The sequence below is a fragment of the Tympanuchus pallidicinctus genome, unplaced genomic scaffold (genome assembly GCF_026119805.1).
Source record: "Tympanuchus pallidicinctus isolate F22 unplaced genomic scaffold, pur_lepc_1.0 scaffold29, whole genome shotgun sequence".
Lineage (NCBI taxonomy): Eukaryota > Metazoa > Chordata > Aves > Galliformes > Phasianidae > Tympanuchus > Tympanuchus pallidicinctus.
In genome coordinates, this window is record NW_026294746.1 from 5,777,685 (window position 1) to 5,801,441 (window position 23,757).

The 23,757-nt window shown below is 44.2% G+C and overlaps 2 protein-coding genes across 7 annotated transcripts in view; one reads left to right on the forward strand and one right to left on the reverse strand.

The window, feature by feature from the left end:
• DISP3 (dispatched RND transporter family member 3) overlaps nt 1–16,764 on the reverse strand; it is a 111,960-nt gene extending 95,196 nt beyond the window's left edge. For 4 of the 6 annotated variants that reach the window (XM_052691509.1, XM_052691507.1, XM_052691506.1 and 1 more), the window contains exons 1-2: nt 16,516–16,764; nt 3,764–3,878 (exon numbers count right to left, since the gene is read on the reverse strand). The gene's annotated coding sequence lies outside the window, so the exon portion shown is untranslated. The remainder of the gene's footprint in view (nt 1–3,763; nt 3,879–16,515) is intronic. The other 2 variants (XM_052691514.1, XM_052691508.1) reach the window with 2 other exon arrangements.
• Nucleotides 16,765–17,493: 729 nt separating this feature from the next.
• On the forward strand, nt 17,494–22,305 carry LOC128084866 (guanylin-like). Its single transcript, XM_052691515.1, has 3 exons — nt 17,494–17,697; nt 20,388–20,577; nt 21,320–22,305. Exons 1-3 carry the CDS (start codon nt 17,623–17,625, stop codon nt 21,385–21,387), a joined length of 333 nt encoding a protein of 110 aa, XP_052547475.1. The 5' UTR covers nt 17,494–17,622; the 3' UTR covers nt 21,388–22,305.
• Nucleotides 22,306–23,757: the final 1,452 nt, after the last annotated feature.

The window sequence follows — 23,757 nt, forward strand, 5'->3', positions numbered from 1 at the left end:
CTTACTTCGGTACAGAATGCAATCGATGAATCGCCCGGCTGCTCTTTTGAAAAACAGGCATTATTAGTGAGTTAGGTGAAATCACGCAGTTTAAACACAGTGATGACTTACAAAATGCAGCTTTCTATTCCATTCTCATTCCAGCTCTACAGCTGCTGCCAAAGCTTTTATTATTTATGCTTTCCCCTTGACTTTCTTCAGAAGTGTGGCTGCTTATTTCTCTTCTCCTTCCACCTCATGAGAGCTCCTAAAGCAGCATGACGGGCAAAAGATCTGAACTACATTAAAAAACATAGCAATGCAACTGAACCAGAAGAATGTCACCCCTCAGGCAGCCGCGTTGCTGCTGCAGCTGATCTAGATGTGTGAACCCATCTGCAGCAATCCCACAGGCCAGAGCTGCTGGGCCATGGCACCAGCCTGAAGGCAACTCTGTGCTTGCTGTCATGATTTGGCCTGGCCTTGCTGTGCACTGGGGAAGGGCTGGGGTTGCCCTATCCCACCCTGCATCAGTGCAACATGTCTTAATTGCTTTGCAGTGTAGAGGAAGCCTGCAGAGCTGATAGAGGCTGTCACAGAACAAGCAGAGATGAACAAGGTTTTGAGGGTGGGAGGGAGGGAGCAGAGAGAACTGTGTTTATGGGGGGAAGGCCACTCTGAGCAGGCACAGGGTGGGCTGTTGACTGGACTTGCTTCTCCAGGCAGTAGGAGAGGAGATCTAGGACCTCCAAAAAGCACACTGCCACAAAGGTGAGGGCTCAGCCCTGGATCAGACCTGAGGCAGAGGGCAGGCATGGTCCATGCAGCCTACAGGCACGTGTATCCTTAGTTAGAGCTCAGGAAGATCGCAGCACATCCAGGCCAACACAGCCCCTGACGGTGTCCTCCTCTGCAGGCACCTGAACTGCTAAATGCCATGCCAGTGTTTCCCACGAGGTTTCTGCTGTTCTCAGGACTACTGCAGCTTGTCTCCTTCATCCTGGTTCTGCTGCAGAGGGACATTCTGCACTGCGTTCTGCCTCCAGAGCTGGCATCTGCCTATGGCATTTTTCCACCCAAACCTCTTTTTTTCTGATCCCAGTACGGACTGTGGCCCTTCGTCACAGCACCTCTGGGCCTGCACAGGAAGTATGCGTGCCCACCCTGTTAGTGAAAATGTGAATAAAATGCATCCCAGCTCTGAGGTTGTGCATGTCAAGAGTGGGACCCCATCAACAAATGTCTGCTGAATCACCTGAGGGAGGCGGTGGAATTTTGGAGCTTCTAAAAGGGAAGGAGACTGATTTTTAACATGGGAAGATAACAATAGGACAAGGGGGAATGGTTTTAAAGTAAAAGAGGGAGAAATTTAGGTCAGATGAAGCACATCCAACCCACAGCCTGGCACAGCCTGCACTGCAGCTGCTCCCTGCCCCGTGCCATCATGGCAGGAGCTCCTCCCCACCAAGTATCAGAGCTAGATATTGGTGGCATGGCAGGAAAGCCAAAAGCTTGGACACTCATGGCTAGATACTGGGTGGAAGTTCTTTACTCAGAGTGCAGTGAGGTTCTGGCACTGCTGCCCAGAGAGCTATGCCCCATCCCAGGTTGGATGATATATGATAAATATTAAGGTATACTTAATATATATTATACTTTTTCTTACTTCTCAAGATAAAACCTAGAGGCACTAATTGACTCTTCATTTGGAACTAGTGAGATTAGCGTGTCGAAGACCATGGAAAAAGAAGCACACGTTTTAGTTGTAGAAGCACACTTGTCCAGGACAAATCTGTAGAAGTTTTGTAAGATCTGTATGTCCACACTCTGCACACTAGAAGAAGAATCATTAGATCTGGAGCAGAATAAAAAATGCCTTTCAGCTGCAGATCTGCCAAGGACACAGGACAATGGTAGGCAGGAGTTTGAAAGCACTCAGCTGCAAAATGGGAAGGGGGGCTGGTTTTAGGTATTAATTTAATCTGTATCTGTGACAGAACTGGGTCAGACTCCTGGGAAGATGTACACACAGCACTGGCCAGGGAGGAGGGATAGCCCTTGTCTTACCTGCTTACCAGTATTCACACTTCCAGCAGTAAGAGGGCTTTGCTCATGATCTACAATGTACCAATTCCCTCCAGGTGACACCCATCAGGTTTAAGGGTGTTTTTTGCATTGTCTCTGGATTGTATTTGTTCCACAAGGAGCAAAGAGATTTTGGCATTTTAGTTTGGGGAAAGGTTTTGACAGATAAAAGAAAGGTAGTTGTGCATGGAACACTTTTGGGAAGCTAGGGACCGGGATGGAGGCATGTTTCAGGCTGAATATGCACATATTAGGGCCTGTGGACTGCTGGCAGAGTACTGTGGTGCCAATGAGATAGTTTGCAGAGCAGAAAAGCCCAGCTGGCACCTCCATCACCAAGGGGATAGCAGGATGGCTCCTGTGGGACATACAGTGCTTGAATCATGTGCATCCTTCTCAGATCACTGATGTTTCCAAAAGGAGAGAAGAGGTGGGGGAACATTTGATCCACACCTCTGCACTGCACGAAGTATGCAGAGTTCCAGCACACTGCAGAAAGGGAAAGGACCAACGTGCCTGGCCTCAACCTGGTTCCACCTCCTTCTCCAAAACCACAGCTCATATAACTGGCTGGCAAGTCTCTCCCTTCTTCCTCTCCTCCTTCTAGCTACCTGCTTGCCAGGAATGGCATAATGGGGTCAGAGAATAAATCAGGTGCTATATCAGAGTATTCTATCCCTGACTGTGTAAAGAGCAGCTTTTGTGACTTCCTGATGTGATTTACCATACAATGACAACCTTTAATGTCCGCCAGTGTTATAATCTACTTTATCTTAATACAATCTTCCCCTGCTGAACTCTCCAGAGTCTTAACAGCTATTTTCAATGGAATTTTTTTTATTATTATGACTTGATACTGTGATTACTGTCGCACTCCCGCTCTTTGTGGAAGGGGAAATTAATAAGTTTTTTCTTAAGCACTTTGCACCAGAGCTGAATACCAATCAGCTCCCAAGCTGGGTCCCTGCACCTGCTGGATTCAATTATGAACCTTTGCTCTGACTTTCCAAGACACAGCCATTTCCAGATCAATGGCATGTCAGCACATCAGGCCCTGTTACACTTTGCATAGGTCCTCATTGTGGGGAGGACAGGTGACAGGCACTGAGTGGGGGACACGTGCCTTTTCCTCCACTGTCCTATGGCTGTCCCATTCATAAAGATTTCCAGTACATGCTCCCTTATCAGGGCATTTGGACTCATCATGCTTTAGAGAGGAAGGTTAAAGCAGTGCCACTTACAAAGTTTGTCCTGCTCCTCTGCCATCCTTGCTCTGTCCCCTCGCCTCCCTTTAGAGCTCACTACACCTCCCTTTCTCTCCAGGAACTCATTGCACTGTGCTATACCACACCTCACTTCTCCAAAAGTGACTACACTGCATGCTACCCCCACTGCCTACCCGCACTTGATAAGGGTCAGGCTGCACAATCCTTCCACATTACAGAGCCCTGCCAGTTAAATTCTAACACAGAAGAGCTTCTGTCTCTGTGAACACATAAGCTTCTTCTGTTCAGGATAGAAACCATCTAGCTTAATGTCTGGTCCTGTCTTTTTCTTTCTGCTCCCATCAGAAGAGGAATCAGAACATCCTGCCATTGTTCAGCTTCTATTTTTTTCTGCTTTACATGGTCTCCACAGGCTAGCAGTCACCAACCTAGAAAGCAGCATTTATATAAACAAGCAGTGAAATAAGGCTTACCCACAAAATGCTGCTTCTTCCATGACGATGTTTGGAGAGAACATTTGGATTGACTCCGAAGTACTTCATGGCTGATGACGGCTGGCTGTCACAATTTGGCAACTCAGTGCAATAACTGAAAGGCAGAGACAGTGACACTGTGAGAACGACATGCTTTGCCATTGTTTCCATACCTTGGGTTAGGCTGTTCCCATTTTGCACTTTACCATGTTGCAAGCTACAGTGCAAAATGATCTCCTTCTCTGAGGTAGGATTTCATGCCTTACTCGGATAAGTATAATTGAGCACACAAGAGTGAGGATATGAAGGAGAATACACCTGAGCTGTCATATTTTTCTTTTTTTCTTCTAAACAGTCCTGAAAGGCAGGAGCTGGGTCAATAAACACAACCCCCTGTCCTAGGCTCTTGGGGACAGTGCTGCAGCATTCATCTGTCTCTTTCCAGTTCTTTCAAGACTATCAAGTGCCACCATCCCCCAAGCAGCTAAGGCAGCAGGCAGGTACAGGCTGAGCAAGCAGCCTGAGCCCAGGCTGCAGATCTAGTGCTGGTATTGACCAGGAAAACTGAAAAAAAGAGAAAGAAAAAAAAAAAAAGGAAACAAACTGTCTGTAATTAGTCAACCTGATGGATGTCAGCAGGTTTGTTTGCTTCCTGCAAAGATGCCAATAGTCTAATGGAGCAAACATTGCCATTATGTAATAAAACCATACAGGTAATTAAAAAACTCCTGGCAGGACTACAAACAAGAACATTATCTATTAACTGTTTCAGTGGAGCCAGAGGGAATGGATACTGAAAATTCCTCTTCATTTGGAGGGAATCAGATTCAATGGAGACTTGACTGGGACACTTGACTAAGAGCTGGGTCAGTAAGGAATCCCATGCACTTCAACATCAGCATCTCTTCTGCTATAAAATACCCCCTTGGCTATTGCAGCATTCCTAAAGATGCCAAATAAAATAAAGAGGAACGACGGCATGTCCTGTTTTGAAAATGAGAAAGGGAAACACAGGAGCTGTGCTCTGTCTCATGGGTGACTCCCTGAGTGCACAGATATCTGCTCTCCCACTGTCTACTCCAAACTCTGCCCCATTCCTTTACAAGGAGTGAAGGCTACAGCTGGGCTCTGGGATTCATAAACTCTAAGAAAGAAAGCAGAGGACATAATCTGTGGCAGACTTTGCTGGCTATGTCTGATTTCTCTGACTTGGATTTTTGAGAGAAAGAAGGAGGCAGGATAGGATAAACTGTCTAAAACTGTGGATTTAGCACAAGGGTCGGTGAGGATCTCGCACCTTGCCTCCTCCACTGCATGCACTAGTAGCAAACAGCTCACTGAAAAGCAATGATAGAAAATAGAGGAAAAAATGGGAAAGTGAATAAGCACTAAACAAGCTCGCTGGCAAACTGACAGCTCATTAGGTATGTAAGCTCAGCAGCACGCAGTGCAGGCTGGTGCAGAAGAGGGCACACAGCAGAGATGGTGTTTGTGCAGGATACCCCAGCAGCAAAACAGTGCAGGCTGCCCAGGTCACAGTTCTTAGGAATTCATGGCTGGAGCAACATCCTTGCCTTCTATAAGGGCTTTTCTCCTAAAGAACTGACTTTCCAGGTGCCTTGCAGAAAGCATACATCAGGCATCTTTGAGCTCGTTACTGACAAGCAGCCTCTACCTCACTAAGCCTATGATTCTGGTCTACTGGCAAGGGCAAGAAGCAGAGAGCAATGCATCTTATTTAAATGCACTCAGCAGCTCAGCACACCAGCGGCTGGCAATGCAATAGCTTCATAGAACCCCTGCTGAAACCTGGGAAATCTAAGTATGGGCTTCAATGAGAGTGGGGTTTAGCTGGAGAAAAAAAACAAAACAAAACAGATTTATAAGAACTCTTTGCCAAATATTGTAAATCACTCCTATTTCCTTCCTTTAGTTTACCTGAGAAATATCACCTTCCTATCAAGGATCACAAGGAAGGAACCATGACCTTACTGTGCATCGATATTGAAGGGCAGCTGCCCTGGACAGCAGCTTAACAGATTTATGGAAGAAAGGCTGAACACCTATGATAAGGGGACACAGCTACATCCTGCTATTCCCATCTACCAGCAGTCAGTTGGGGGGCCTTGGGTGACAGATCCCTGCCTCAATTTCCCCCCATTTGCAGAACACTGAATCTGTGAAAGCTTCTGCAGCACTAAGGATAAACAGACAGTGCTATGGGCATGTGAGTTTATGTCTTTGCCAGACACAGACTCCCAGGCAAAGCACTGACATGAGCAGAGATCACAACAAAATGTGACACTGGATACGTAACAGGAAGAGGCAGAGATACACAAATTAAAGCTGTGTCAACTGGGTGACTCACTAGAATCACAATAGTCTCTAGGGCTTAAGTATGGTTTATTTATAGCTGCTGTGAGCATCGGGTCGCCAGATCTCAGAATGCCAGCTGCGAGAGGAAATGTTTTTTTCTCTTATTATTTTACCACTGTGCAATGTTTCCAGCTCACAGGAAGAGCTAATTAAATCAACAATTAAAGCTGTAAAGACTCCTGAATCACTGACAACACTGCACTGTATCTGACCTCTTCTGCCTTGCTTACGAAGCTCAGCAGTGATCTTGCTGATCTAAGAAACATTAACTGTCTGGTACAGGAAAGTCACAGCCAGGCAGACTTGGGAAGCAGAAAGAGACTGGAGAAGCAGCCAGGCTGCCCTGGAGAGATACGGGATGCACGAGGATGCTATGCTACTTTTGCACCAGCTTGGAGCCCATCTTTTTGGAGGCTTTGACACTACAGATAATTGTAATGGTTTTTTCAAACTTCACACTGATAAGAACAGCATGGAACTATCCCGAGATAAGCAATGTCTTCCAACACTGCTCCTTCAGGTGTAGGAGACAGGCAGTACCAGTCAGCCTAGGAGCTGGAAAACAGCACTACTGAGCCTGTCCAGCCTGCAGCCCCAAATGAAATAATGCCATTTGTATTCTTTACCACCATGAGCTCTCTCTCTCCAACCACTACAAAAACAGCACAGCCCTTTACCTCCACACAGGGGGTAATAAATATTTATTGTTTACAAAAGCATCATTAAAGAAAAATTTAAGCCCATGAAAGAAAAAGTAAGGCAGAATTTGTGTGGTTTTTTTTTTTTTTGGTGGCAAAGCTGCCTTATTAGTGGATAGAAAAATTCCCAAAGCAGCTTGTGTTCAGAAACATGTGGGAAGAAACATCTCACAGTGACTTTCCTCCAACACAAAAGGATTTGTAACAACAATGCTGACAGGATCCAAAGCTGCAACTCCAGATTTTCAGTTTTGACAATAGAATTATTGCACATTATTCTTTCTAAGTAAATTAAACCCATTAATCATCATAATTAGTAATGCTCTGTGTCAGTGATATGCTAACAGAGCTAGTCATTATACTGCGCTGTTAAAAAACTGAAGGATGATACCACAGCCTCTACATGCTGCTGCTGTCACTGGCTGGCTGCGGAGGAGGATGTGAATACCCAAGCCTTAAGGACTCTAACATCAAAGAGATGTGAGGACAGTAAGAGATACCATCTTTCCCTTGCTAGATTTAAAGCCCCCTGGAGCGCTGAGAAATAGCAAAAAAGAACAAGAGGAGAAGTGAACAAATCTATCCTTGGCGTGGTTCTGCTTGAGCTGGTTCAACCACGACAGAAATGATTTTGGCCCAGCAGTTCTCACTCTTGATTTGTACCCTGAAAAGCAAAGGACTGAAGTGTGAAGGCAATTCCAGCCCTTGGCCCCAGGGAGGCATGCAAAGCCCATAAGGATGCCATGCTTTGGCACAATTGCCCTAGTGCTGCTCTCATCAACATTTCATCACTATGGATGCTGCACTAATGATGTGGCTATCCAACCTTACATATCTACACACCAGTTAATGACTGACAGATTTATTTATCATGATGCAATTGCTTTATACCAACCTGTAACAAGTAATACTCAGGTGCAAGACTCCCACTGAGCCTTCACAACCCATACTTGAAATATATTTCAATCTGATTGTTGTCCGCTTTTAGGTGTTTGAATTTAGTTCTATGCACAGACTGCTGGTGTCAGAGGGCAGCCTGTGCAGCACAACCATAAAAAAACCTTGATGATTCTTACCCCAAAGAGCTTACTAACCAAGTAAATCACATCAAACACAACAAATAAACTTCTTCAACAAGTCTTGAGTTCCTTCTTTTGCAAAATATATCTGGAGAGAGGAGATTTTTGTACCTAACAGATCTGTTATCTGAAATCACTTACCAAAACGTTTCATTAATTTCATTTTCTATACCCCTCACTAGTCAGACTAAGTTGCTTAGTTACAACTGTCACTTTGCATTATTCCTGCTCCATTTGCCTGATTTGACACTGAGTTCCTTGATTGATTCTAATGCTGATGCTGACTTAAACTGAATTTAAAATTTCCTTCCTGTCTGCCTTGTAAGATTGGGTATTATGAACATTATGGGAGTGGACACAGAGGAATCTCATACAGAGACAACACACCCACACACATTGCTTGCTAAGATGCCATAGTCCAGCAGTGATTGCCTTTATCAGTCACACCTTCCCAACATGCTCCTGGGACAGGTGCCCAAATCTGGAATATGGCAGGTGCTCACAGGTGCATCACTAAATCACAGCTCAAATCTTCAGCCCAAAGAAGCTTTGAGCTTCATGCCCAGGCAGGTGCTGGGGTTCAAGAACTGTGGAGATGTGGCACTGAGGGATGTGGTCAGTGAGCATGGTGGGGGACAGGCTGGGGTTGGACTTGATATTAGTGGTCTTTTCCAACCTTAATGACTCTATGATTGTACCGTCCCATTCATTACCATCCCCCTTTCTTTAACATATGCTCTGCTCCATTCTCTTCACATTACCTCTTTCCCCCACATATTACTTTGCCACTTCTTCCACACCATCTTCTAAAACCGCATTTACTGCTCAAGTTTTTCTTATATACTGAGCTCCATCTAGTGACATAACCAAAGCCTTATTTATCTCCAGCCAACCTTCACACTGTGTGCTGGACAGAAAGGAGGTGAGACTGAACAACACTGGGATGAAAAGCCTTTCTGTCTGTCCAACGTCTTCCCTGAAAAGGCCAATAAAAAGCTGTAAGGAAGATGTGCCTGTTTGCCTTCACGTCAACATGTAACACTGATGGGTGACATAGGAGAGAAGACGATCCCAGTGATAACGGGATTTCAGGGAAGCTCTCAGGCTGTTGTGGGTTCCACATCCTATTTCTCTGCAGGGTCAGTGCAGCATCTAACTACATGCCTGCATGGAAGTAGAGAAAGCCATAATCCTCTCATTCAAACACAAGCTTCTTCAGCACTGAGCTTCTGAGAGGTTCCATCAAGAGTACTGCGAAGTATCTTCATTCTTCCAGTACATCTGCTGAAAAAGATAGAAGGATATTGAGTGTTTTCTTAGCCTCCAATGCTCTCAGTGCAGTCTGCTCACAGTACTCTGTACAGTAACTGGAGAACCTGAGACTCCAAGCACAGAGGATAAGGGAGCCGACAGCAGAAATGGGAGTAGAATCCTGCTGAGCTTCACTGTATTTTAGAGACAGGGATGAATGGGTCTGGAGGTACTATTGATGGAGGGAACAGACACTAAAGTGGTATGCTGAACTGGAGGCTAGGAAAGGGAACGAGGATCAGCTGAATGGATCCTCAGATCTTTCCAATTCCAGGCACAGCATCTTCAGACACAAAGGCAAAGGAAATCTCTGGCATATTTTTCCCTCATTCCCTGCTCAGAAAGCATTTGCTGCCATATCAGATTTCATTCTGGTTTTCGACCTCTTGCCCCATGCACTGCTAACGAGCTGGCATTGAGGTTGACACACTTTTGGAATCACGGGCAAAGCTCTGAAAATGAAAGAGGATTAGATTCCCAGCAGGGGAAGAAATACAGCTACTTGGAATAAGACATGACAACTTTCTTGTAAGCCTGCAAAATCTCAAAATTACCTCCTTTCCTCAACGTACCTTGTCCACTAAATCTGCAGCCTGCTGTTGCCATTAAGTTATCCTCAGTTGCCTCTCTTTTCTTTCTGAAGCTCCCAGGTGAACTTTTTGAGGAGAGTGGGCTTTATTCATTGTCCAACCCTCTGCTGGCATGGCAGAGTGTAGGTCACGCGACATAGCATGACTTGTGTCACTAGAAGGTGACACTGGAGGGATAAATCCTGGGCACAGTGTGGCTGCACAAGGCTATGGGTCCCGAATCATCAGCACTATTGAGCTCTGAGGAAAGACTGCAGTGAGATCTGACTCAGACACTGCAATGAGAACAGTGGAAGAAGGATGGAGATACAAAGAAATGCATGTTACATATCCTCCAGCTGCTCTCTCCCTCATTGGGAGACTGGCAAATTTGGTTTCCTGGAGACATTTTGCTGAGAAGTCGGCAGGGAATAAGAAGCACAAATCAAATTATTTATTGCAGGCTGAAATCACAGAGGTTCCAGAATAAATTGGAGTGCAATCTCGTTTACCTGCTTTATTCTATTCCTGCTTTGGAGTTACAATTTCACAGTCAAATGTTTTGTTTAATATTTAAAAATTTCTTCCTTCTCATTCCTTCTATTGAGGAGGATCACAATACTGCGAGACAAAATGTTCAATAGATTCTCAGACTGCAGAAAAATAATATAAACCATATCCAGATAGCTCCTTAATTTCAAGTGATAATAATTTACCGAGACATTCTCAGGCAAAAGAAATACATCTCTATCCATCTCTATAAATACATCTATAGCATCAAGGATTTCATCCCTCATTTTTGTAAAATTCATGAAAGATTTATGAGTTACTCAGCTACTTCGAGTTCCTGGGATATTGCTGATAAACTTTTCCCTTCGTCCTTGCATCTCGTCAGTCCCACAGCCATTTCAGCCTTCGGAAGCACACAGAGATTCTGTTTTGTTGAAGTATGCAAATATATGCTTCACTGAGATGAACGTCAAGTTCTGTTACTTGCTGAAATCCATCATTTTCCACTCACCCGTCATAATTTAAAAGCCAGGCCGACAACACATTAATCCCTTGTTAAGACAGGAGTTCAGTTAGATGAGAAGAACCTCTGAAACCAGATAATGAAACTCTACAAAAGCTCCAGCTAGAATTAAGCAAAGGTAACTTTCTGAAAGTTCAGGACTATTACCATCCCAAAGGATGGGCTGATAGACATCACCACCACCAGAGAAAAGTCTTTAAATGCCTTTGATGGAGGTCCCATCAACGTTTGAGTCTTGTTCAGCAAAAGCCATGCCGAGGTTTCAATGTTGTTGACTATTCTCCAAGAGATGGCTCTTTTGCCAGACCCATTCCCATGCCTTCCTTTCCCCTTGCTCATTCTCAGTTCTCAGTTCTAGAGCAGTTCATATCATTAATTTCAAGGAAATCTCAGAATGCTTGTGGATAAGCCACAAAATGCATCGTTAGGTTCTCTTTCACAGCCTCAGAGCTGAGAGGTAGTCCTCACTTCTGAAAGATGAGCTGGCATAAGAATGATGCAGCTGTCTACATTCAGCCACAAGACATGCTTGTGATCAGACCACAATGCCTAGGATATTTTCAAAAGAAACCAAACAAATCAAAGAAACTCTTGTCATCGTTTCTCCAGGAAACAAAATGAAGTTAACTGCATCAGTCAACTGCTATTATGTAGGACTTGTTTTTCAGTTCAAGCTGCTGTCTCTTCATGCCATATCTTCAAAGGTATATTCCCTCCAGGCAACAGCTTGAAGAAGCTGATGCCTGAGTGCTCTTCAAGGCCCAGGAACATGGCTGTTCAGCCTTGTCACACAGACATTCTCCCTGTCAGCACACAACAGAGCTGGAATCAAAGAATCATAGGTTCATTAAGGTTGGAAAAGACCTCTTAGATCATTTAATCCAACCATCCACTGACACACAAAACCCACTACTGAGCACAGAATTTACTGTGAGCCCTGCAAGTTGCAGACAAATGCAGAGCATCAACCAAGCAAACAAGGCATCATTATGGACTGCCTCCCTTGGACCCAAGTGATTCAGTTTGGAACCAGCCAAACGTGCATTTATTCTCTCTGAGACCAGTGAGGGCATGCAGGCAGTGCATGATCTGCTCATTGATCTTCCTGTCTGATCTACATGTGACAAAGGCATAGCAGGAGTTCAACAGTGCAGAGGGATCTAAGCAGAACTGCCTGGGGATTAAGGAGCCAGCTTTCCACAAACTTGTCAGAAATCAAGAGAATTAAGAACTCCTGGGGTTTCACTTTCGCTTTACTCAGAGAGCTTTCTGTTCTTAATTACATTTGGCAGCCACAGCAACCACTTCATTTGGCTTTGTCAGTGCTGAATTCGATTGCATTCAGAAGGGAAAGCAATATGCTGTCCTTAAGAACAAGGCACCTTGGACACGTGTCCAAAGCAGCTATGAACAGGTAGCTTCCTTTGAGAGGAGTTTCAAGGAATAGTTACAGTTCAGGGATGGTGCAGCACTGTGAAACTCCTCTGGGCACTGAGACTTCTCAGCAAAGAATGATCCTTTATTGCCCCCTCTGTCTCTAAACACATCTTCCCTCTGCAATGAAATGAACAGCAAAACAGGGGAACTAAAGGACAATCAAACAGTTTACCTCCTGGTCTCACATCTGCTACAACATCAGTTCATTGCTTGGCCTTGAACTTGCTGCTTCAATGCACTGCTCCTGAACGCCCCACTGGCTGAGCAGAGATGCACTGCAGGAAACCTGCGAGGCTGCAGGCAAACCATTACCCTCTGCTGGAGAGAATGGAGCGAGACAACCCATGTCTTACAAGTACTTTTATACTGGCATTTCGCAGAGATTCTCACAAAGTGTCATAGAATTATAGAACGGCCTGGATTGAAAAGGACCTTAAAGATCATCTCGTTTCAACCCCCCTGCTGTGTGCAGGTCACCAACCAGCAGCCCAGGCTGCCCCAACCCACATCCAATTGAATGCCTGCACATCCACATCCACATCCATTGAATGCCTGCAGGGATGGGGCATCCACAGCCTCCTTGGGCAACCTGTTCCAGTGCCTCACCACCCTGTGACCCACATTGGAACCCACACTGTTCCATTCTAGAAGTTGCTTTTTTAATCTTATAGCAGATCATGCACAGGAGAGCTTTGGAATGCCTGTCCCTGCCTACTGCCCACCAGCAGTGGAGGACTCCTACCATGCAAGCTCCAAAACAACCACAGTCAGACCAGTCTCCTACTGCACCCAGCCCAGCTTAAGTCTACAAATAGAGAGAATAACTTGGGAAACATTGCTAAAGCAGAGTGGAAACTGAAAAATCTGTATCCCCTCTTTGCAAAGCAGACTGTAGCAGAAAGAGGCTCCTTACAACTCTTGCTCACGGTAGCATCTGGCTAGTACAAAGAAAGGCAATGAAACTCTGAGAAGGGCCCTTGTAGAAAGCTTCAGGATAACACAACATAAAGGAGAATAACCAATGCCTTGTAGAAATTCTCCAAAGTTTCAAGCACATAGAGAAAAAAAAAAAGCATATTTGCAAACTGGGACCTCAAGGCTATAAAACATAGCTCAAGATACAGCAGAGCTCAGCTCCAGGAGCAGCTGAGGTCTGGCACATTTCTGTGACTCTTGTTTCTGTAGCTCTCTGCCTGTCAGAAGTGAGAACTTTTTATCATTCTCTTCCGAAATTTTCCACTGCAACCAAGACCTTGACACATTAAGACAGAAGAAAAAAGCCTGAACAAAATCTCCAGAGAGAAAACACAGAAGAGATTTACAGCTGCTTTCTATCTAGCATCTCCCTTTACTCCCCTTTCAGCAGCTGGGATTTTAAACACTCAGCATACTTACATGAAGACTGGAGGACAGGAGGGTACACGAAGCACAACAGCAAGGAGATGAGGGCTGACAAGAAAAGCATGAGGGATGCAGGTGTTCTGAGCACAGAGGGTTTATGGATGACTTTTACAGCAGTACACCATCAATTATACTGATGCTGTCTCTGCTGGATTAACTCCTGGCGGACAGGAGGCAGCTGGGGAGACGGATTTGCTTTTCTGTCACTCCTGATCAAGACCAGTGTTCCCCTCTTGTTCAAACAGGTTTGCATGGCCTCTGTGCTGCAGAGTTACTGAAGAGCTTCAGAGATCTCTGCTGGACTCTGACAGCCTTCCCTGCTATCCGGGCTTTTTCTTCAGCCCTCCTCATTGGTCAGTGTCACCACTTGTTTGTTGTTTGCGAAGGAGTTTTTGTGCTTGCAGATTTCTGTTCCTGCCTCTACAATAATCCTATAATTGTGATGCCAAGTAGCACCTGAGGACAATTTTATCACATTCTGTATTATATGTAAATACCATTACGTTAGATGGATTTTCTCATTAATTCTCCGTCCTGGTGACAAGCCAGGAATTAACACAATTGATTTTCCAGTCTCTGCTCATTATCAATCATCCAAGAACTTAGTCACATCTCATCTGTTCCACCTGGGTCGCAGCATTTATTTGTAGACTTCAACATACATTTAACTAATAAAAACCAACAGGTGTAGCAACCTCTGTGCCCCAGATCTGGACAAGAACAAACCACACGTCTTCCTCATTCCTTTGGTGGTAAAATTCTCACCACAGACCGGTATCCTACAGAGAACAAGCAGTGGGCAGGTTAAGAACAGCCTGTTGTACACTGGCTGCCATCAAAATCAATGTATACATCCATGCTGCTCTTCAAAAACTTACGGAAAAAAACAATTCATAGGTGCATGTTTCCTGAAGGTGCTCCATTCAGAAGTAATAGAAGTATCCAAGGGACATCCATGATTCAACCCGAACTCTCACCATTACTGTTTCTTTGGAAAATACCAAAGGCCAAAATGAAGAAGCAGTAAATACACTACAGAGTTCACTTCAGCTCTGGAAGAGGTTCTGTGAGGATGAAAATGGAGAATGAGAACAAGCAGAGGTACAGAAGGCAATAACCTCAGTGTGTCACACTGCTTCTCCTGTTCCTGTGGTTCCCACCTGTCCTGCTGTCACACCAAACAAGCAGAAGGAAACATTCCCACGACATGCATGACTTGTGCACCGTACCTTTCCTGACTTCCTTCATTTCTATCTCCTGGCTCAGGAGTGGAATTCTGGCACAAACAGATTTTTCTGCAGAAAGCTACAGGTATGGCAGACTCTGAAATAGCAGTCTGGCAAATGTAAGTGCTCTGTTATGAAGCAGATGAGTCTTCAGCCTAGCCAGCCCCTCACTAGGCCTTTGTATAAAGCAGGCATTCTTTTGGAGCATATCTTCCACCTCTCAGATGTTCTCCTGCTTGTTCCCTACCATACTGCTCCTGGGGATTACATACAGTGTAAACTTAGCTATTCATCTGTAGCTCCAAGAAACAGGGAACCCTGAGAGCCACACGCTCTTTCTCTAAGCAGAAACAAATAGATTGCTGTACACAATAAATAGTTCAGAATGCCCCTTACTGAGAGCATCTGTTCTTCAGGCACATAAAAGCAAAAGGGGATTCATAAACCAAAACCATCGTGCTCTCTTGTCCATTGTGGAAAGTGACGCTTGCTCAGGTCATTACAGGTTAGTAGTGATGAATGACTGAATGATTATTCAACCCTTGCTAGGCATGTGTTGATTTGGATCGTTGCTATTATCATTATAACAAAGCAGCCGTCTTTTATCTGCATCTGCAATCCAGCTTTTGGTTTTGTTCCTGTGGATAGTTCCCAGCTCTAAGTCCCATAAATTGATCAAACATGAAATTGTGGAGCAGGAAGAGTAAAGTCTGCTCCCAGGTGTTGGGAGAGCACAGCTTGATGCACCACCCCTGGCACTGAGAAGGGGTTCTGTAAATAACAATACCCTTAAAACCATCAGCTGTATTTGGCTCACTGGAATCCAGAAAGCATTCAAAAGCAGCTCAGGAACTGAATTATCACCAGATAATAATAATCTGTATGGAAGCTACTGAAGGCAAATTCTAATCTTAATTATTAGGTGACTTTTGAAACTTTCAGTGCAGGGAGATGGCACAAGTCTGGAATACTAAGCAGTAAGGGGCTAGAAGGACTCTCACCCTGGTGGATGTTCCTGCAGATAACCTAATCCCATAGGGTTATGATTTCAAATTCACTCTGTGGGGACAGAGGAACCCAATCCTCCTGATCCTACACAGCCCAGTGCTGCTCCAGCACTGCACGCAAGAGACAGAAAACCTTCTGGAAGTCATCACAGGAGGAAAACGTGAGGATGCTGCAGCAGTAGGGGGGTCAGGCTCTGACAAATGTGTCTCTGAGCTGTGTTCCTCACAGGCGCTGACGCTGGGTGTGCCCTACTCCCACCTGCTGTAGGGCAGCACTGCAAGCACAGAGGACGGTAAGGCTGATTCTCCGCAAGGAGCTGCCCTGGGGCACACTGAGGAGCTCTGGGAGCACTCTGGGGAGTCTCAGAGGGCACTGGGAGGCCTTTAGGACAGCACAGAAAGCAGCTCTAGACCACACACACAGGCCAAGCACCACTGCAACTCTCTGCTGCCGCCCCCTGAGTAAAAGGCGGCACTGCAGGCAAAGCTCTGCGCATGCGTGTCAGCGCCCCCTACGCGGGCATGCGCAGTGCTCCTTCCTCAGAGCAACATGGCTGCGCCCTGTGCGCATTCCCGCCTAGCGGCGGCAGCGAAATGAAATAGACGAGACCTCACCTCCCTTCCTTCAGCTCTCGTTGTTTCTCTCCCACCTATCCGTCACTCCCATTTGGCACTCCCTACCGAGCCGCGGGAACGCACCGGTTGGAATCTCCCAGCAGCCCCGCCATCGGCGCAGCGCTGTGTGAGATCTGCGCGCCCCACCGCATCTCCCGCAAGACGAGTTGCTCCTTTTTAAGCCGCTCTGCGCTGCCAGGCTCTATAGTATTAGGTCCTCCATGCGATACCACGCATGCGCGCGGAAACGCGGAAGTAGCGCTGCGTACTTTGTGCAATCCAGCTCGGCGCTATCGCGCATGCGCACACCTGAACTGCGGGGTTGTATTAGGGATTGACTTTGAGGCTTGCAGGCTGTATGTGTCTGCAGGGGCTGAATTGCATGAAGAGGCAAATAGGCAGTCAGGGGCCCAAGTGAAATGCCCCTGCACGAAGGCACACATAACGAGTTACAAACGGGAGGAGCTGGCAGCCATTGGAACTTGGTGGGATGAACATTGTTGGGATGCTGAAGTTGATGGCTGTAAGCCATCATGCTAGGTAGAAAGGGTGGGAGTTGGATATCAGGACCTGCTCTTGGTGGGCATAACTTAGCAGTTCACTCTTTGTGTTCATTCAACGCTATCCTCATGTGAGAGCGAGATGTGTTGATTCTTTGCCATCCTCATGCTACTGCTATGTTTCTGGGTAAGACTGAAAGCCCCAGAAAGGTGGGTAGAAAGCTGAGTACATTCCCTACATAGAGGCTTGGTTTCAGGTGTTGTGTTTGAGCTATTTATTGGTTGTAGGCAAATGTTTTGCATACATACATGGTCAATTTCTGAAAGTGGGAGAGTGTCATAAAGAGGGGTGTGACTGGCATCCTCAGCCAAGGAGCTGATAACTGGTTGTCCACTGTGAGTTTATTGTATGTCAATAAGGAGTTTAGATTAATGAATTACCAAGGAAATGCTGTGTAAAGGCTTTATAAAGCTTCTCGTGCGGAGATAGACAACTGGACAGTCTGGGTACTAAGAGAAAACCTGAGAGACACGAAAGAAAGGCAGTGTAATACCAAAACAGGAGAAAAGATATTCAGGTTAGAAGAGGCTGCTCTTTGCAGGTACTATGAGAGGCTTGCTGTCCTTCACAGTCCTTGCACTTCTTTTGCTGGTGCACAGCTCCCAGGCAGTCTATGTCCAGGTGAGTTTTCTGCTGGTTATCTTGTTGGTATTGCAAGCTCAGTGATGTACTGATGTGAAGAGGTGTAAGTAAGATAGGAGTCTTGCTCTGAATTGATAAAGCTGGATTTTTGCTTTGCTCTGATATCATCTCCCTGTGGTTTAGTCTTTCTCTCTGTAAAATGGTTCAGGCGTTTGTAACATAAAACTTTTCTTGAGAACTCCATAGGTTATGAAGTTACATGAACTGGGGAGAAAGTGTTCTGCTTGTTTCTAAGCATGAAGTTCTTTATGAAAATGACCTGCAAACTTATGTGATAGAGCCTACAAATATCTCACATATAAAAATAAGGTGAAAGAAATGACTGGTTTGATCTGAAGGAATATTGATGGGTTGTGGTGATATTAAAGGAATGTTAGTGTACTGATGGTGGGGATGAGTTGATGGTTGGACGGGATGATCTTAGTGGTCTTTTCCAACGCTAATGACTCTATGATTGTGTGATAGAGGAAACTAATACCAAATACTCCAAAGTACACAGAACCTATGATTGGCATTACATGCACTGTGGAAGCAGGTAGGAAGGTGTCAGCACTTCTGTCTGTACACAAGAGTATGTTAGATTTGTCTGCGCTGATCCCTAGGAGTAGTTTGGGAGATTTCATTTTGATTACAGTGTAAATAATTTCCCTGGTGTTCCAAGAGGGCAAATATTTCTTAAACAATAATTGACTCTTTTCATGTGTGCTTAGTAGGTTTCCAAGGAGTGAAAAGATCCCATCCTTGTGCAGGTTTCACCTCCTCTTTTCTTCCCAACCATTCATTAATACCAAGAGTCCCCAGACAGAACAGATAGTTTACTATTTCACGGGGGGAAGGAGAGGGGTAAAGCAACAATTTTCCAACTGAGACTACAGAAAATAGCTGAGAACATCTTCTGGGTGGGTAGCAAAGAATTCAGTTCTGAAGTTTTAGTTCCTATTTGTAGTTGGAATCCTTATCTCATTAATCACTAAATTCATATTTTCTCTGCCTTTGATAAGACTTGAAAAACGTGTAGTGTGCTGTGTGTGATGCGCTCCTTTGACTTGGATTGCTTGATTTCCCTTAGGATCTGACTAATTACTCACTGAACAAAGTTGCTTTATAAACTTGCTTTCTGAAATTCTTCCCAAGACTTTTCTTCCCTCTTCTGTAATAAGTAAGTCACAGGGGTTATTAATTTAACAAAATGTTCTGAGAGCTGCAAGGGAGGTTTGTTTGACTTCGTAGAGTGTTCCTAAGGGCTGAACATCACTATCTGGACACTCTCTTGGTTTGCAAAGTGTGCAAAACTAGAAAAAAGTAGAGAGGGATTGTGGTAAAATCTGTCAGTTCAGTAGAACAGCATGCATTTTCACCTTGGAGGGAAGATGCTGCTCATGTTGTGTTCTCTCTAGTACACCTTTCTTGTTGGAGATGGTGGTGGTATTTTTGTTTTTTTGGGTGGTTTGTTTGTTGGTCTGATTTGTCACCAGGACATAAACACGTCTCAGGGTTCATTCCTACTGTGAAGTGATAATAAGTAGGAGAAATCCAACGTGCAAAAGACCAAATGAAGCTCGCTTCAGTTGTTTCTGGTTTCTCTGGAACTGTGCTGGTGGAAATCCTGTCTTTTTTGTTTCCGTTTCATGCTTTTAGAGTCTCCAACCAATAGATGAATATAGAATTGTGTCTTTGGTGGAATAGTACATTTTTCACAGGCATCCAATCTGATAAATTATTTTGATGAGAAAAGTCACAAATTGATCAGTTTTACTTTGTTAAATAAATGCATGTACACAGTAGCTCATTTATTCTTCTTCTTTAAGTACCCCCACTGCCCAAAGACACCCACACAATTCAACATCAAGCTAATGAGACTTTGAGATTAATGGCAATAATAGCAGATTCAATCCACTTTATTTCTATGACTGTTTAGGTGTTACTTGATCATCCTTCTGACTATTTAATTCTCTTCAGACTTCTGTGGACGTTTATGTACTTACCTTAAACAATTACTAGACTTGCAGTTTAAGTTTATTATCTCAGCAGTGTGATTCACTTGAAACTGGGAGGAAATTGACATTAATGTGTGGGGTCTAACAATTTCAAGCATGGAGCAAACCTTTCCAGAATAATCTTCTGGTCTCCCAAAGCCTTGGTGTGATCTTTCAGTTAGAAGTGCCACATTTAGCAGTTCTCAGTCATTTGTGCTCCATTGTGTGGGCAAATTGTAGATTCTTGTCTTGTGGTGATGGGATTCATCCTCTTCTGTGTTTTGAGCATTGCACTTGAGAGCCAAGATTCAAAGTTCTGTGCTGGTATATTACAAGAAAGAGGGAACAAAATAAATCCCCGTTCACATCCATTCAACTCATGGTGTTGTAAATCTCTACCACATATTGTCCAATCGTTTGTTTCCTAGACTGAAGAGTCCCAGCCCTTATCTTCCTACACTAGATGTTAGGAGTCTCCCTCACAGGAGTGAAAGATGTACTAATTCTGCCTCCATTCACTATGGTGCTTAAACAAAACCCTGGCTGTGGAGGCTCACTGTTATAGCATAGTTTTTCCCTATAGTACAGTTTTTTGGGGAAGGGTCACAGTTTAGCAGAGTTCAGTCATAAGGGAATGCATTTGCCTGAAGTCTGACTCTCTAATATCTGTTTTTTCCTTTTCTGTCTATGTAGGATGGCGACTTGACATTCTCCCTTGAATCTGTGAAGAAGCTAAAGGAGCTTATGGATGAGAACAGAGTCATTAACCCTCGCATGGTGGTTTATAAGGCTGGGTATTCTCTATGTGAAGATAAAGATCTCCCTGAGGTTTTCCAACCTGTGTGTAAAAGGAAAGATGCACCTATGATTTTCGAGAGGCTGTGTATGTAGTTCATGTTGCACAGTTTCCTTTTTATCACACCTTTCAACCTCAAACATTGAAATAGTAGCAGCCAAAGAAGCGTAATTACTGTTGTGTCGCTTCTGAGGCAGCTCGAAGTCCATGCTGCCACCCCTTCTGCAAGGCTACAACAGCTGTGGGCCCACCAGAACACTCCTATAGTGCTTAGCTGTAACATGTACAGATCAGTCTGTTGTAGACATGAAAAGGCTTCCTCCTATTGGAGATGTATTTCCAGGTTCCTTAAAAGAGGTGTGAGATGTAGGTGAAGTGAATCAGCCTTTGGCATTACCTGTCTCCAAGGCACATATAGCAATTCTTGAATAGGCTCCTACAGTATCTACTTTTTATCTATTTATTATGTTGTGTTTACCAATGCCATGGAAAACTTAGGAAGAAGTAGCACCAATATAGCTGAGGTTGTGGTTCTGCAAGCCACTTCAGAGGATCTAAGGCCACATCCTTGTCACCCTCTCATAATATGTCCTGTTGTTCTCTTGCCTCCACATCTTCCCCTTCTTTCCCCAGTGAGTTCAGATTTGATTTAATTCCTTAAGCAACATTTTCTCAAAAACTAGTTTTTCTTGTATCAGTAATAACTTCAGTTACACAAAAAATTATGGAATAGTAACAGAAAGAAGTCTTTTACCACATGGTTTAAGGCTCTACTCTCCAATAAATTCCTTTGCCTTGTCACTAAAACAGTCTATTTTCTCCCTAACAGACTTGATTGCCGGTGAAGCTGATTTGTGTGAAATCTGTGCCAATGCTGCCTGCTCTGGTTGCTTTTGAATAAGGATGAAACACTCCAAAGACAGTGTGCCAAGCTAGGAAGTTTGTGCATTTGTATTGCAAGATCACATACCCTCACAAATCACTATTTAGGCTTCGTCTTCACCACAGTCAAACTGAAGCTGTTAGCTCATGTAGACATAGTAAGAGTAATTTTGAAGTAGTGAGATCAGGTAATACCAGCAATGCAGTTCTGGTAACAGGAAGACCAAGCTTCATGTGAGAAGCTGAAGAACCATGAAGAAAGAGGCTCACACTGAGCGTTGTCTTGCCTTGAGCCATGCCTGAGTTGTGCATCTGTCTATGTGAGCTGTGTCGTGGTTGACTGGAGTGAAAATATCCTGGACTCGATGTTTCAATTTCCATTAATCTGTCTGGATTGGAGCACAATGGGTCAAACTGAGTAGTCTCCTCTAGCCTTTTAATATCTAAATCTCCGTGTGATCTGGCTTCCACTACACATATACACCTAAGCAGCATAGGGTTGTAATCTTTTCCAGCTCAAGCTCTCCAGTTGGTTGGATGAATGTCTGTGCCTGTAGGTCTGGACATGGTATGTGTTTGATTGTAACAGAGCTGTAACATATAACTTGGGGACAAGTCATAAGTGTTTAGCAATGCTTTAATAGCTAGGAAATTCTCCATCTGTTACTTGTGCTAATATTTAATGCCAATTTACTGAACAGATGTAGAAGAGCACAGGAGCTAGTAATCTTTTGCTCATGGTTGTACAGAAGTTCCCTTCTTTTGGCAGATGTTCGTTAAGCTCTGTTTAGGAAAAAGGAAATCCAAGCTGCAATGCTGGAATCACTTTGAAAGGAAATCATTGCCTTGTCTTTATTTTTGAGTGGCAGTTTGTGAAGAAGAGGTCTACTGATGTTTGTATGCTACTGTACATGAAATAAAGGTTAGAGACAATTTTGTTGTTTGGTTTGGTTTTGGCTTTTTCTCTTTCTTTGATGGTCTACCTACTTCCTTATCTCCTATATAAGTTCTTCCATGTCTGAATGTCCACTAGAGTAAAAGATAACTTGTTAACCTTAAAATAATTTGCTATTCAGTTTGTGGTCCTTATAGTAATAGTAATATATAACTGCTTTGGAATTTTAAAATTATTCCTTTTCAACTGTTAAGCCTCCATTTTTTATATTTTGGGGCCTCAACTCAGCAACTATGTTCTCATAGGAGTGTCAATGTTGTGCGTCTGTTTCGAGACTGTTGAGTACTCCAGAACAAAAGCATCCAAGAGTGAATGCCAAAAAGAGTCCCACACTAAGCATCTTACTGCTGCCTTGAAATTGGCACCTCTGGGAAACTGCATTTCCTGACTCAAAACAGTTCTTGGTCTTATTTTGAAATTAAAGTTATGTCTTTGGATATAGAAAAGCCACTTTGCATTTTCTCTTAGAATCGACTTGAGGAATCATTAAGTCTTAGTACAGCAGCTTAGTATGGCTCAGGTGGAGAGGGCAGATTATGCATTTTGAAATGAAGACTAATTGGCAAAAAGAACAGGACTGAGATCACCCTACTGATACTCTCCTAGTGTTCACGCTGGGTCAGAGGGCCGGACTGGGGACCTTAAAAAAGTTCTCCCAGTGACTCACAAACCTCACATCCTTTATAACACCACGCTGACTTGCTAACCTGATAATCACAGAGTAGTTGAGGTTGGAAAGGACCTCTGGAAGTCATGTGGTTCAAGAGCTGTGCTCATGTTGGACAGTGTAGAATAAGTTGCCCAAGACCTTATCCAGAAATCTGAAGATCTCCAAGGAGGGAGACTCTGCCACTTAATTGAGCAACATGTTCTACTGCTCCATCGCCTGCACAGCGGAGAAGTGTTTCTTGATGCTCCTGTGTTTCAGTTTTTGCCCATTGCTCTTCAGCTTGTCACTGGGCACCAAGGAAAAGAATCTGGCTCCATCTTCTTTCTGTCCACTCATCAGGTATTTAGATGACATTCCTACTGAGCCTCCTCCAGGCTGAACAGTCCCAGCTCTCTTAAACTCTCCTCGCAGGAGAAATGCTCCAGTCTTTGATCCCTTTCCAGTGTGTCCGTGTCTCTCATGTACTGGGGAGCTCAGAATTGGACCCAGCACTTCAGATGTGGACTAACCAACAATGAGTAGAGTGGAAGGAGCACTTCTCTTGACCTGCTAGTGAAACTTAGCCTATTTCAGCCAATTCTTAGCAGTAAGGATTACACAAGTGAGTGTCTCAAGAAAATTAGATCAGACTCTTGACTTTTAGTTGTCAGACTACTGAAACCTCTTCGAGGCCAACGATGCACAATACTACATTGCAAACTGGAGAGGTGGTGCATCAGCAGTTTAAAGTTACTTAGGTGGCTCATGCAGATTCATAAAA